This window comes from Syngnathoides biaculeatus, chromosome 14 (genome assembly GCF_019802595.1).
Source record: "Syngnathoides biaculeatus isolate LvHL_M chromosome 14, ASM1980259v1, whole genome shotgun sequence".
Lineage (NCBI taxonomy): Eukaryota > Metazoa > Chordata > Actinopteri > Syngnathiformes > Syngnathidae > Syngnathoides > Syngnathoides biaculeatus.
In genome coordinates, this window is record NC_084653.1 from 17,144,585 (window position 1) to 17,159,327 (window position 14,743).

Genomic DNA, 14,743 nt, shown 5'->3' on the forward strand with positions numbered 1-14,743 from the left:
CAAAAAAAAAAAAAACTACGTCATTGTTTCACTTTTGTACTCCAGTCCAGTGTACTTTGCGTTCTAAATGTGTCACGTTGACTACAATGACCCGGTAGTTGTAAAATTTCCCACGGCCTTTGAACGCAGCGTCCGCTTCTATTTTTAAAAGATCCGCATCACCATCAACTTCTAAAATAAGACATGCTCTTCTTAAAGAAGCAGTACGATAAAACCATAATAATTGGGATTCTTCGGGCAGTGCTCGTCAAAATGTTCAATTTTTATTCATTGTTATTTGTCATTGCTGACGTAAAATACTCAAAGCCTACTAAATGTTGTAGCTAGTAAGTGTAATATAAAGGCAATGTCTCCCCCAAGTGTCCATTTTGTGCAAGTGCAAACCTTGGATCCGCCTAAAATACAGTAAAGTACATACGCATACAGTAAAGCAGTAAATAAGCGTGTCAAGGAGTAAGTTTGCACAGAGTCCGTGCAACGTTTAGGTACATGTCTGGATATTTTAGGATTTTGTGAGGTTCAACATTCCATAACTGTATCAACACGTTCGCCAATGATTGTCTGAAAAGTTTAAACACCATGCATTCTTTTAGATAGTGGTGTCTATCTACTAAACATCAGTGGATTGTTTCTCTCAATGTTACATTGTTATTGTTTTATTTTTATTTTTTTGTTTTGCATGAATAATTGGGGCAGCATGGTGAAGCAGCTGGAAAGTGTTGGCCTCACAGTTCTGAGGTCCTGGGATCGATCCAGCACCCGCTTGTGTGGACTTTGCATGTTCTCCCCATGCCTGCGTGGGTTTTCTCCGGGCACTCTGGTTTCTTCCCACATCCCAAAAACATGCAACATTAATTGGACACTCTAAATTGCCCCTAGGTGTGATTGTGAGTGCGACTGTTTGTCTCTATGTGCCCTGCCACTGGCTGGCAATCAGTTCAGGGTGTACCCCACCTCCTGCTCGTTGACAGCTGGGATAGGCTCCAGCACTCCCCGTGACCCTTGTGAGGATAAGCGGCTAAGAAAATGGAAAAATTGAATTGTTGTTTCAATACGTTGTGCATCTTGATTAAGAAATGTGTGTTTGATGCAGGGTACTGTACTTTCAATGGCTGATCCCGCATTATTTATGTCTACACCTGGTATGAACAAAGAGAGGTAAGATGATATTTATAAATGCCAGGTTTGTCCATCAGGTGTGCGTCCACTCGTTTCTGAATGAGGCCCGACATTATTTTGTCTATTCCGAAGTGTAACTATGAGTGTAATCTGTTCAAAATGTCAAACAAACTCCTAGATTGGGTCACAAGGTGGCACTTCAAGGTCATATTTGGAAAAATGTGTCATGTTTCATAAAACACTGACCAAAGAAAGCTAATCACAAGCATCAGGAAGTGATATCCATCCATTTTCTTTCCCGCTTATCCTCACGAGGGTTGCGGGTCATGCTGGAGCCTATCCCAGCTGTCAACGGGCAGGAGGCAGGGTACACCCTATACTGGTTGCCAGCCAATCGCGGGGCACATAGAGACAAACAGCCGCACTCACAATCACAGCTAGGGGCAATTTAGCGTGTCCAATTAATGTTGCATGTTTTTGGGATGTGGGAAGAAACCAGAGTGCCCGGAGAAAACCCACGCAGGCATGGGGAGAACATGCAAAGTCCACACAGGTGGGTGCTGGATCGATCCCAGGACCTCAGAACTGTGAGGCCAACACTTTCCAGCTGCTTCACCATGCTGCCCCAATTATTCATGCAAAACAAAAAAATAAAAATAAAACAATAACAATGTAACATTCAGAACTGTGAGGCCAAAACTATACCACCGCTCCGCCAAAAAGTGATATGTTACACGTGTTCCCGGAGTAATTTAATAAATTGAAATTACATTTATTTTGTAATTAAATTATGTAATCTTGTAAAATTTACTCCCCAACTGTGGAAGTAGTAATAGTCGTCATCGTAGTTGTAAGAGTATGTAGCAGGAGGAGGAGGAAGTAATATGTTATAGGATATGGTTGTACTAGTTGTACTTTTTCTAATTGTAGTAGTAAGAGTAACTAGAAGTGATAGTAGTAGATGGTAGTAATAGTAGCCATCATGTCGTAGTGGTTCTCACAGTAGTAATGAGAAGTATTATCGTGTAATGTGTAGAAGTATGAATAGTAGAAGTAGGCGGTAGCACTGGGAGTGTTTATCGAAATAACAGTAGTAATACTGTACAGTATTTGTGAACAATGGACAAATGTGCTGGAGGACTTTCATTCCAAGCCAAAAAAAAACCTTGGAAGATAACCGTGGCCTAACCACAGGTATACAGTAAAATGAACAAATGGCAAAATAATGAGATAATAGTGTGACGGGAGCACAGTGGGGAGGACAGTTTTTGTGTGTACACGCGTGTAGTTTAAAGTGACGTTTAGTATCGGTACGTTTTCTTCTCCCTGTTTACTTAAAAAGAGTGCAGAAGCTTAAGAAGACGTGCGCGCAGGAGTTGTAAACCTCACTGAGGTCATGGGAAGCAGCGTCCTGCAGCCACCAATGAATATTTGGGATTTCGTCCACCCACGCCATTGCACAACACACATTTGGGTGGGTAGAATAGTCGTTACAAAAAAGGTCATATTATGGAGTAGAGAGAGTTGCTATTAGTGGTAGTAGTGTGTAATCGGCATTTATAGTCATAATAGTAGCAGCAGTAGTAATGACACGGTAGATCACAATATACTGCTAAACAGGTTGGAAATCTGGGTAGGACTAAATGGAAAAAGGGTCAAAACCCTAACCTGGAGGAAAGAAGTTATTTTGTGACGATTGCAGGTGCTCAGTCTCAGCGAATGGCAATGACCTATGGAATCCCTCAAGGGTCAGTTCTTGAACCTCTCCCGTGCACGCTGTATATGCTACCCTTGGGTCAATGTCTTCAAAAATTTTGACTACCGGAGCTATGCAGATGACACACAGTTATATTTAGCAGTATCTCTAGATGACTACAGTTCGACTGAGGTATTGCACCACTGTCTAAATCAGATAAATAACTGGATAAGCCAAACTTTTCTTCAACTAAATCACAACAAACTGAGACAATTGTTTTGGGCAATATAGAAAAGAGAATTGCTGTTATTAAACACCTAGACTCTCTATCTTTAAAAACCAAAGACCAAGTCCGAAACCGAGGTGTTCTGATTGATTCCGATTGACTTTCAACAATCATATCAAATAAATCACAAAAACTGCCTTCTACAATCTGAAGAACATATCTCGAGTGAAGTCTTGTGTGTGTCAAACAGACCAGGAAAAGCTCATCCATGCTCTTATCTCAAGTAGACCTGACTACTGTAATGGTCTTCTGACTGGACTCCCCAAAAAGAGTTATAAACAGCTGCAGCTCATTCAGAATGCTGCAGTTTGCGTTCTGACCAAAACAAAGCGGTCAGAGCATATAACGCCAATCCTAAAGTCCTTGCACTGACTTCCAGTCAGCTTTAGAATAGATTTTAAAGTTCTGCCACTGGTCTATAAATCACAAAATGATTTAGGTCCTGAATACATGAAAGAAATACTTACGGAATACAAACCCAGTAGAGTTCTAAGATCGGCTGACGGAGCGCAGAATCCAAAGCAAACATGGTGAAGCAGCATTTAGCTATTATGCTGCACACAAATGGAATAAGTTGCCAACAGAGGTGAGGTCAGCCCCAAGTGTGAATGTTTTTAAATCCAGCTTGAAAACTCTTCTTTTTTTCTCATGCTTTTTAGAATATATCCACTTTTTGATCATATTACTTGCAATGTATACGATTTTAATTGTCTTTTTTCTTTTGCTTGTCATTTTTATTGTTTTTATGCCGTTTTAAATGTTTTATCTCTTTGTTTTCAAATGCCTAAAGCACAATGCGTTACCTCGTGTATGAAATGCGCTATACAAATAAATTTGCTTTGCTTTACTGTAGTAGAAGGTGGAGGCAGTAGTACTTGTAGCAGTCGCACTACTGGTAACAGTAAGAGGTAGTAGCAGCAGCATGGAAGAAATGCAGTACCTAATAGTAGCATTAAAAGGCATTGTAGCTGTGTCACAGGTACCAGCAGTACTACTAACTGTAGGTAGTACAACTAGTAAGTAGGTAGTAGTCTTAGTCAAAGTAGAAGTAGTACATAGTACCAGACGTCGTTCAAAAAGTAGGAAGATTTAGTAGTAAGTTAGCAAAGTTACCAGTCAACAGTATAAGTAGAAGCATTAATAGTAGGTCATAGTAGTAGTGTTAATAGTGGTAGATAGTAGTATTAGTAATATTAGTAAAAGTACACTGTGGTAATATTATATTGCAGTGCCATGTTAATGATTTCATAAGTCAGCAATTTCATGGTGAGTACATTGGTTTGCCATCCCAACGTTGGGCGTCCTCGCAGCTGTCGCTGTGTAAACATTGGCTGTGGCTGACGAAGGCCAGATCATCTATCCTACGCCTCCTTCTTTCACATATCTGGGGAATTCCTGGGAGCTTTGTCGCTCATCTTATTTCACCATAACAACGTCAAACATTTGGAGGCCACGCTGCTAAAAATGTCATGCAGTTGGAGCAGGACATACAGCCAAACCAGAACACGCAGGCCAATAATTGCTTGAGTGCACGTGTGGATCAAACAGACACGGGGGAGCATGGAATGATTATTTTTTAAAAATGTAATTGTATTAAGACAAACAATTTTAAGGAATGTTAATGCATAAAATGTCAAAGTCAGTAACATTAAAATAGCATGAAATTATATTAAATTGCATACAGTACATAGTACAAAGCCCAAAATAAACATGAATCCCACTTAATTGTGTTCTATATTGGTTAATTTGCTTAAAGGGGAAATCCAGTGGTTTGGATGAACAATGTATCCAATAGATCATGTAATATGTACTCTATTTTGACAATGTGATGTTAAATCCTCTTTCATTTAAAAGTGATCTGAGAAGATTTTTATCGACAATTACGAATTTTCAGGGGCGCTGCCATTTTCGCAACTCACACGATGTACGTGGGCAGATGTGACTCGTACCGTGCCGTTCCAAACACTTGATTACGTGGGACACCATTTATGCCCAGTGCTAATTTCTCGGATTTATCCTCATCTGATGAAGAAATAGCAGTATCGGTTGATCGGGAAGACAGAGGAATACTTCCATAGAGATTTGAACCTGTGGCTGTAAATAATGTTGAATATTCAGATGGTTCTTCGGGTGGAATGATGTGGAGTCTGACTACTTGGAGGCCTACGCGCGACATAGGTGTGTAAACAAAGGCCCCCGGAGCTCCAGTCCAGCAGCCACGGATTGTTCTTCGGACAGGAATTACAGGGAGTCTGATGAGCAAGCTCAGGTGGCGGGCCTCCCCAGCCGCCGAAGCTCAGCTAACGGCCTCCCCGGATGCCAAAGCTCGGTTAACGGCTTCCCCGCATGGCGAAGCTCACCTAATGGCCTTCGCTGTTGCTGCCGAAGCTAGCTCATCAGACTCCGCGTCATTCCCATCCGAAGATTGTCAAAATAGAGTAGATATTACATGACCTATTCTATCCATTGTTCATGCAAAGCACTGGATTCCCCGTTTAAGATCAACTCTCCTGTGATGTTGCATGTTAATAATTCCAAAATGCAGGAAAAATAAAAAACTTCTGGCGGCCATACTTTTCTTCTTCTTTTTTCCCCCAAAATATATTTAGAAAAAAATTATGGGATTTACATACTAAAATATATTTGAAAAATTGTCCCAGGAATGACAAGGCGTTAAAAGGTGAGCAAAAATGTAAAATTATTTGATGATTAATCATGCAGCAATGTGTCAAAATTGACCCAAGAACATTTTTGCCTTACTAAAGAAACAAAGCGTAATACCGACAGGAGAGTGAATTGTTGCATTTGTTATCTTTATATAAAATCTCACACAAGGCTTAGTCTTCTCCTCATGTGTCCTCTTTCATTAGCGATGTCTGCAAGAAAGAGAAAGAAGAGAGACAAACAATCATGACATGAACAATTACCGAAAGCGATGAATTTTGGAGCGGCGACATATTTGAGGGCAGGAGCAGATGAACATTTTAGTAGTGTTAGATTTAATGGATTTGAGTGATTTTGGGGGTCAGGGGTAGGTTTATTGAAGACTCTAGATTGTGAATCTAAGCGTGACAATTTTTTTTGTTTTTGTTTGTTTCCATTTGCCGTGTGATTGGCTAGCAAGCAGTTCAGGGCGTATCCTGCTTGGTGCACGAAGTTAGCCGGGATTGGCTCCAGCACTCCCGCGACCCGAGTGAGGATAAGCGGCTCAGAAAATGAAATGGATGTTGAGAATTGATTTGAAATCAGCAAGTCAAGGCCTGATTGTAAACCAGCCACTGAGGTGATGCACGTGAAAGAGAAGGTTTTATTTTCCAGAGAAGATTCTATTTTTGGCAAATAATATTTGTTGCTCACGGTAAATAGAAAATGTTTTCACATCTACGTATCTATCTCGGGTACCTGCTTGTGATTGTAACTCGTTTGGGAAAATTCCCTGGTGGCCAAAATACAAACCTTGGAATTTCCACAAAGTGACTACCTCAAACCAAAATGGTCAACTCACTGTTTAGTTTCTCACGTGGGTCGCTGTGACATTTTGATCCACACAATTTCGGGTTGATCTGTGAAACTGGTGTCAGCTACAATTTTTTTCAAACTTTTCAACTGTGAATTTTGAGTGTCTGTTGGGGGGGGAGGTCATTTTCAAGAAAGCCAAGGTATATGTATTTGCACCAGGATATCCATACTTGAAAAAAAAAAATGGTGAGTTTTGGATGTGTCGAGGCCTGGGAAAAAAAAATACGCAGTTGTCCCCCTAATAAGCTACAATTGCCCCCCTGGTTTACCCCCATGACACCAGTTCTGTCGATGAACGCCATATTGGGTGAAGATGTCCATCGTAACAGTATTCACGAAAAAGTCTCCAGGACCCGTGCCTGTAATTGAACAGAAAGTTGACTATTTTGTTTTGAACCAGCTGTTTTTGAACAAATTCCGGGTCTTCTAATCCTCTAGTAGTACTTTGACAAAAGCACGAAGAGCTCTCATTTGGACAATTTTTTTTCCATTTCATTCAACTCACTTTGCAGCAAGCAGAAATTTTTCAGATATTCGACACAAACTTTTCATAGCCACTGCCAGTTGATTTTTGTTTTAAAGCTCATTGTTGTGTGTATCAGGATGGGGTGCAGTCACTGATGGTGTAGTGGTACGTTCACCTGACTTAGGTGCAGGCACCGTGTCCCCCACCCACTCCCGACCGTGTCTACAGTACATGTGCCTTGCTACTAACTGTTCACCAGTTCAGGGTGCATAATTTGCTTGATCCAGAAGTCAGCTGGGAGAGGCTCCAGTGGCCTGCAGCACTGAACAGGATAAGCAATATTGAGTATGGATGTTGGATATTTTGTGCAACGAACGTGTTCATACAACAAATTCAATTTGAATATCAAGCCACCAGAGAAATCGCTCAAATGAGACACAAGCGGACAACGGTATCCTAGTCTGATTAAAAATAAATAAAAAAATAAAATAGAATGGTCAAGCTAATTGTCTTCTCACAATCGTTCCTTCACATCCTCTGTTGTGGCTGTCCGTCTTTTGCATAACAAAGCAAAGGGGTTAAAAATCATTTGTTTCTTGTTGAACTAAATGCTACTACTACAAGGCTATCATTATTTAAGATGAAAAGGAAGCCTTTGGTGCGCCTTGCACAACACGGAGAGAACATACCGCTTGTATTGCCCTTGTCTCGGGTATGACCACTGCAGTGGTCAGAGAGCCCCTATAGAGGGAGTTCCTTGCAAATATGTCCGTCTGGCCTGGAAATATGCAGCAACTACTGTACATGGTACATCTTGGTGGTTGATCAGGGACCAAAAGCAGGGCAACTTCTGAGCTTTCTGGTGGTCAACACCAAAGCTTTATAAATTAAACTTAACAGCAAACATAACGCCATAAAACCTAATGTCTCCAGGCTGGATATCTTTTGGGAATGCTACTCCAGAGTGAACAGTTTTATCCAACAGAATGTGCTTAAGGGAAAGGAAAGGTTCACGTTATTAAAAAAAAAGGTCCATCATGTTCTTTGGGTTTAATTAGGTTGAGAGAAGTACAAAGCCTCTTAGATCATGCTCAAAAGGTGGTAAAATTCTTGGTTCTTACTTGTGGGAAAGATTTGGGAAAATCTTCTCGTTCTTAGCGGGACTCCAGACTATAGAAAATCAAAGAGTGGAAAAAATGAGAGGGTGTGAAGAAACACTTGCCATAAACCATAACCACTCACATTACACCCTAGCCCCTTACCTGTATCCTAAACCTTAACTCTAACCCAAACTTTCCTTCCCTAGCCCAGCGGTTCTCAAACTTTTTACAACAAATGTACCACCTTAAAAAATACTTAGCTCTTAATAAATACATATAATAATATAAGTAATATCAAATAAATAAATAAATGAACAAAAATAGCTTTTATTAAAAACATGGCAGAAGTTTTATTCCTGAAATATATATTTGATCCACTGTTTCATTAGACAGGCTTTGAACATCAACACTGTGCGTAAATATAGGGAAATGAAAAACTGTTACTCAAATAATGGGTGTACTCCACATAAAATGAAAATTTGGACCTAAATAAAATAAAAAAAAAAACAGTTCTTAAAGATCAAAGGCAAATGTATTGGAAAATTACATTTGGAGGGAGAGGGTCCTTCTCCATTACATGAAAACACAAAATAGCAAACATTTTGTGAGTTGATGGGGAAAATACTGCTGTAAGACAACCACATAGGAGTATCAGTTAAAGAAGGCTTCTGATAAAATGCATTTTTCTGGTCAGAAGGGATATTTTGTAAACAGTACTAAAATAAAAAGGGATGTTTATTGTTGGCACTTTTGGTTTTGCACTATCATAACCAATTGTGTCCCGCAGACCAGGAATTATCCTCGGGCGCAGCAGATTGTTTGTTCCCCCCCAGTGGAAACTTGGCTCTTCAGCCTGGAATAAACACTACTGAAAACGAGCGTCATTACCTTTTGTCTTTTCTCCAACGGCACACCGCTAGGGTTGAGAGCGGCAATCTTGTTTTCAATGTATGACACCTTTGAATAGATAGAAAGACCTGAACATTGTGCTTTGTACTGGAAAAAGCGTTCGTTATTGTAAATGTTATGCTCACCTGAGTCTGTGTGTTCCGAACATCAGCTGCGGCTTGAGCGATTTTGTCCTCCAGCTCAAATAGTACCGCTGTCGAACCTTTGAAAGCTGACATTGAGCCATCCTCTTGGGCGTGGCACTTACTCTCCACGCTTTGTGTTGAACGGTCTGTCTGCATAAAAGAAAAACCCACAACATAAAAGAGTAACTATATATTCTGACGTGTTGCATCATGCAGCAGAATAAAACCAGGTGAGTCCAAGTGCTGACAAAAACAAATAATTGCGGTTCGTGTATCAACTGTTTATGATGAACTCTTACAGCTGTACCTCGACCGCAATGGGGCTTACCAATCAACTCAAATGTACACTATATGCTTTGCACTTTATATATCGCAGAGATTTATTGACCCCATTGCAGTTTATTCCAAACATCTGAGGCACACATTTTACATTTGAAAAAAGCCTCAGCAGTCAATTCTCTTCCAAATAATGTGATATCACCGTCTACAGTCCAGTTATGGACTTTGCACTGACTACCTGTTTTTAAATAGCAACACTATATTTGACTAGTTACATTACCAGCGTCGATACAGTGGAATGACCCTTATGCCAAACCCTTTTCGGGAGTACACATTCTTAAGTCTTAGACTTGAGAAATGGTTATTGCCGGACCACAGTAAAAGAAGGTAAGAAAAAAGAGAGAGCGTCTCAAGGTATCACCCAAGAAGTATTCCAGAAAAGTGCAAAGATAAATAATTCAAAAAGTCCTGCATTTCTGTCTCTTTTCTTAGAGCAGCATGCATTTACACACTGGCCCAAAGGACCTTGTCGACCAGATAACCATGTGTCCATGTCGAAACATTTATTCCTGGTAAATGAACAGTTAAGAACAAGAACTAAGCTAACCGTTTGCTTATCTGCTCACTCCAAGCATTTGTCCTTTCTTTATTTACTATGGATCACCACTTGGGGGATTAGACATACAAACACTCAGCAGAACTAGTTCCTCTTGTTCTGTCTTGCAACAGCACAAGCTTCAGGTCACTTCTTGATTGTTTGTTGTTTCATTCATGGAGTCTGTGACTGGGCCCAAGTTGGTGTTGACCATACACATAGTGATTATCCATCCATCCATTTTCTTTGCCACTTATCCTCACAAGGGTTGCGGGGAGGGCTGGAGCCTATCCCATCTGTCAACGGACTGGAGGCGGGGTACACCCTGAACTGTTTGACAGCCAATCTCAGGTCACATAGAGACAAACAGCCACACTTACCATCACACCTAGGGACAATTTAGAGTGTCCAATTAATATTGCATGTTTTTGGGATGTGGAAGGAAACCGGAGTGCCCGGACAAAACCCACGCAGGGAAGAACATGCAAACTCCACACAGGCGGGGCCGGGTCCTCAGAACTGTCAGGCCAATACTTTACCAACTGATCCACCATGCCACCACACACACATAGTGATTAGTCATTCAAAATTTTGAACAGGGTAAAAACATTTAGTTATTGGGCTAGACCATTTTCCAAGCATATCACAGAGTAATAATAACATTTTACACACCACAAGAGTTTGTCCTCTTCGTCTTCCTATTAAGCACTAAAGAGACACACTGCTAGCATCGAACAATTATCTAAATCTGGCAAGCTGAATGCATTCTGTAATGAAGGTGACTGACAATGGTCTACAGTCCCTTAGCCAATTCGGACGTAGAACTCAATGGGGGTTTTTCCTTAGCCTGCTATATTGTAAAAAAAAATACACACACACAAAAATCCATATAATAGCGAGACCGCATAAAATGAACCGCGTAGTAGCGAGGGAACACTGTATATGGGAATTTCTGAGATTCTTCCCTGTTTTTGACATTGTGTTTTTGTCCACATGCATCCCTACCTTCTGAGAGTTTGTCAGTTCATCCAGTCTGGGAACCACCACACTTGTTCTGGAAGTAGGTCTAGAAGGTACTTTGGTGGATTTTTTGTCTCCTCGACTTGTCGCTATCTCTGACGCCAAGATCTCTTGGGAAAAAAGTGACCGTTTGGAGTCTTCCTCATCTGAACTCAGGCTGTGGTCGCTTATGTCGCCTGCCATTGCGATCAGCTTTTTTCTGAGTTGATGCTCCTCTATGTCCACATCCTCCCCGCTGAGAAGAGGAGAGGTGCTGTCTTGGGGTTGAGGGGACTTGGTATCCTGCCAGAACAACAGTCAACCCCCCTTTAGATAGAATGTCACAACCTATAGATAATTGTTCTTTTAAGAAAACCACAATAGAGTATTTACCGGGTCCGAGGTCACAGTGATCTGCAAGTGGCTTAAAAGGCTCTCGATGGCTGACATTCGTCTGTTCAGGTCAGTGATCTACAGAACAAGATTATGAAGGAGGGACGCAAATAGCAAAGATAGGGGCAGTGCCATGGAATCGTGGTCAGCATGTCTGGCTCACAGTTCTGGGATTTAGATTTCAAATCTCGCCAATTAGATGTTCTTCCAATTCAGTTCAGCTGATTTGCTCCCACATTCCCAAAACATGCATGTTAGGTTCACAGAAGACTCTAAATAGTCCTAGAAATATGAACGGTTTGTTCTCTAGATGTGCCCTGCGATTGGCTGATGACCAGACCTCAGCTTTGCCACAAAGTCATCTGGGATAGGCTCCAGTTTGCCTGAAATCCTAATGACCATACTCACTGCACACCCCGTAACAGAGGATAGGGGGAGTGGCTCAATGACATCAAACATGACCAGGAATTAAATAAATTTGGATTTTAAAAAAAGTAAAATATGTTTCCTAACAATGCCATTTTTCTGGCATTTTTTTTTTTGTTTTAAAGCACAACTTTATCTGTTTATCCAGAGCTTTCCTCTTCGCCGCTTGAAATGGAGAGGTTGTTTGACTGTGAACGGCTATTGCAGCCAATAGGAGCTATCACAACAATCTTTGATGACTGACAGGTTCACATTTGCTCTGGAATCAGTTTGTGTTTCCTTTGTGCTCCCCAGCTTGCTGCGAGACAAATTGACTACACAGTGTAGAAAGAAGCCATAGCTTGTAATAACATACAGTGAGGTTCTTTTATCAGGAAGTGTGAGTTTTCGTCTTACATACCTAAAAAAATTGTTTAAATTGAAGACTTTGAAATTTGCATTGCTGTCAATGTGTGTGTGTGTCAATGGTTCTTTGTATATATGTGCAGTCAAAGATATACTGTACCTGAATTTTCTTGCCCTAAGTCAAGATGATTCTAAATTGTCCATCGGTGTAAATATGCGTGTAAATGGTCCTTTTTCTTACATGTGCCCTTTCACTGACGATTGACCAGTCCAGGAAGTACTCCACTTCTCTTGCCAAAAGGCATACAAGGTCATTTGAAGACACTTCAAATTACACAAGATGGTGTGACTGCAAAGACTAACTGTCCATCGGTTTAAATGTGAGTGTGAATGGTTGTGTGTTTACTCTATACAGTATGTGTGCTGGGACTGACAAACAACCAATCCAGGGTGTAGGCCACTTCTCTTGGACCAAAATAAACAAGGATAGGGTACAGCGCAACACAGCTGGATCGTGAAAGAGATTTTACCTCTTGTGGGTGGTTGGGGCAGTTGAGACTCTCCTGGGAAATGTGGTCAAATGGTTCCAAATGACCCTGGTAGACCGGGTAGGCCTGTCTGAGCTCATCATACTCCTCTGAATCAACATCATCAGCACCTAGGATGAAGCTGCTGCCACCTCCCGGAGGTCCCCAAGCACTCCCACTGCCACAAGAAGAGTAGCTGAGTCGGGACATGCAGCGAGATGGAAAGGCTCGGTTGTCCAAGTACGCAATGTCATCTAGAAAAACAACGTAGGTGCAAGCATGAGGAAAAATCATCTCCAAAGACATTTTTATCCTACACTTATCTCCACACTTTACCTTGTTGTGAAGTAAAGCTAGGGTCGGACCCAACATCCAGACTCTTGTGTTGCTCTTTTAAAAATCGATGGAAAACAGAAGCCATACCAGACTCCCTCACACCACCATTCATCATCATGACATCAGCAAAGTCTGGAGTCTAGAAGGGACATTTTTTAGAAATTTCTCTCAAACCTGTATAACAGCTAAATGCACAACTCCAAATGCGGAAATTAATGCGAGCAAGATTTGAAGCATGCGAGCCACCATTATTTAGTATCCAGGTGAAAGTGTGTATTGTAGGAGTCCCAAAACTCACTCATTTGCAACACCTAGAAATTAGAAAAAAAAAAAAAAAAAACCACCAGTTTCCCTGATCAACAAGAAATTGGGTCGGCATGTCTATCATTACAGGACACAAGAAACATTCCCAAGAACCCATGTGTGACATTGAACAAGATAGCTTTTATTTTAGCTTGAATTTTAACCATTTTGGACAAATTCCAGCGCTTTTACTTTGACAAACTCCTACTCGTGAATTTGCACAAATGAGACCCAATTGTTAACAGGGATCCTAGAGACACGGGTGGCAATACATTTCAATTTTTTTTCATCAGTTTCAATTTCACAGGGAGTATGCGGGCCTGTTCATTGTTTGGAAAATTTGAAAAAAAAAAAATTCCCCCAACATACAAAATTTGGTTGAGATTCCTTTCATAAAAAAGATTAAAAAAAAAAATCAAGAAATCTACACGTTAATGGGGCCCGTTGATTGAAGCTGTAAGAAAAAGTGGAACTCATGCAGATGTGTTGGATGTGGTTGCACAGCACATACTTGATGAGAGTGTCGCCTCAGTTCGGTAACATAGTCACAGTCCAGGCCAAAATCGATGGGGTCAACAGTAAGACGCCTTTTGTTTTTTTTCATCTGGTTGGAGCAGAAAGACTAAAAACATGAAGAATGATTTTATTAAGTCCAAATGGAGGAGCTCGACCATGACCTCCCAGATTCTGAAGTCTCACGCACCTGGTTATAGCGTTGTGAATCTGCGGCATCCATGCAACTGTCTTCAAATCCAAGGGCTGGTGGAGAAAATGTTATCAGTGCGTCTATATAGTTTTGTCTGTATTTTAAGCAAATAATGTAAAATGGCTTTTATTCAGACACCTGGGAACTGTTTTAAATCTGAACTAAATTGCACAATATGTCTCCTTAAGGGGTGCAGGGTTCAGGGAGTTGGAAACTTTGATCTTGTAGTCAAGAGACAAATGATCTCTGGATCTTTAGTACTTACTGTGGATTTCGGGGTTGCTCTGCGTGTTGTGTTTTTGAAGTTCTGGGGAAAAATACATAAAGGGATGATTCATCCTCTGGTATGTTGTGTGTTACAGCCAACAAAGTGAACATCCACTTTGGAAAGTGTTTGTCCTCATTAGAGTTGTGGGTGAGCTGGAGTCAGACTCATTTGATGTTGGAGGTTAGAGGCTGAGTAAACACTGAACTGATAGCCAGACAATCGCAGAACAATTATAGAAAACAAGTTTTCACACTCATAATCACACCTTTAAACAATTTAGAGTCTTCAGTTTAATTCAGTTGACTTTTGGGTAAGAGAAACGGGGTACACCTTTGACTGGTTCAGT

At 40.9% G+C, this 14,743-nt stretch overlaps 1 protein-coding gene across 1 annotated transcript in view; it reads right to left on the reverse strand.

Moving 5' to 3' along the window:
* Window positions 1-4,816: 4,816 nt before the first annotated feature.
* Window positions 4,817-14,743, reverse strand: part of mlphb (melanophilin b) — a 93,523-nt gene continuing 83,596 nt past the window's right edge. Inside the window, exons 6-16 of the mRNA XM_061841392.1 lie at window positions 14,395-14,436; window positions 14,127-14,182; window positions 13,935-14,045; window positions 13,121-13,259; window positions 12,788-13,038; window positions 11,487-11,564; window positions 11,100-11,396; window positions 9,221-9,370; window positions 9,075-9,143; window positions 8,208-8,256; window positions 4,817-5,977 (exon numbers count right to left, since the gene is read on the reverse strand). Coding sequence (XP_061697376.1) covers window positions 5,928-5,977; window positions 8,208-8,256; window positions 9,075-9,143; window positions 9,221-9,370; window positions 11,100-11,396; window positions 11,487-11,564; window positions 12,788-13,038; window positions 13,121-13,259; window positions 13,935-14,045; window positions 14,127-14,182; window positions 14,395-14,436 — 1,292 coding nt within the window. The 3' untranslated portion in view covers window positions 4,817-5,927. The remainder of the gene's footprint in view (window positions 5,978-8,207; window positions 8,257-9,074; window positions 9,144-9,220; window positions 9,371-11,099; window positions 11,397-11,486; window positions 11,565-12,787; window positions 13,039-13,120; window positions 13,260-13,934; window positions 14,046-14,126; window positions 14,183-14,394; window positions 14,437-14,743) is intronic.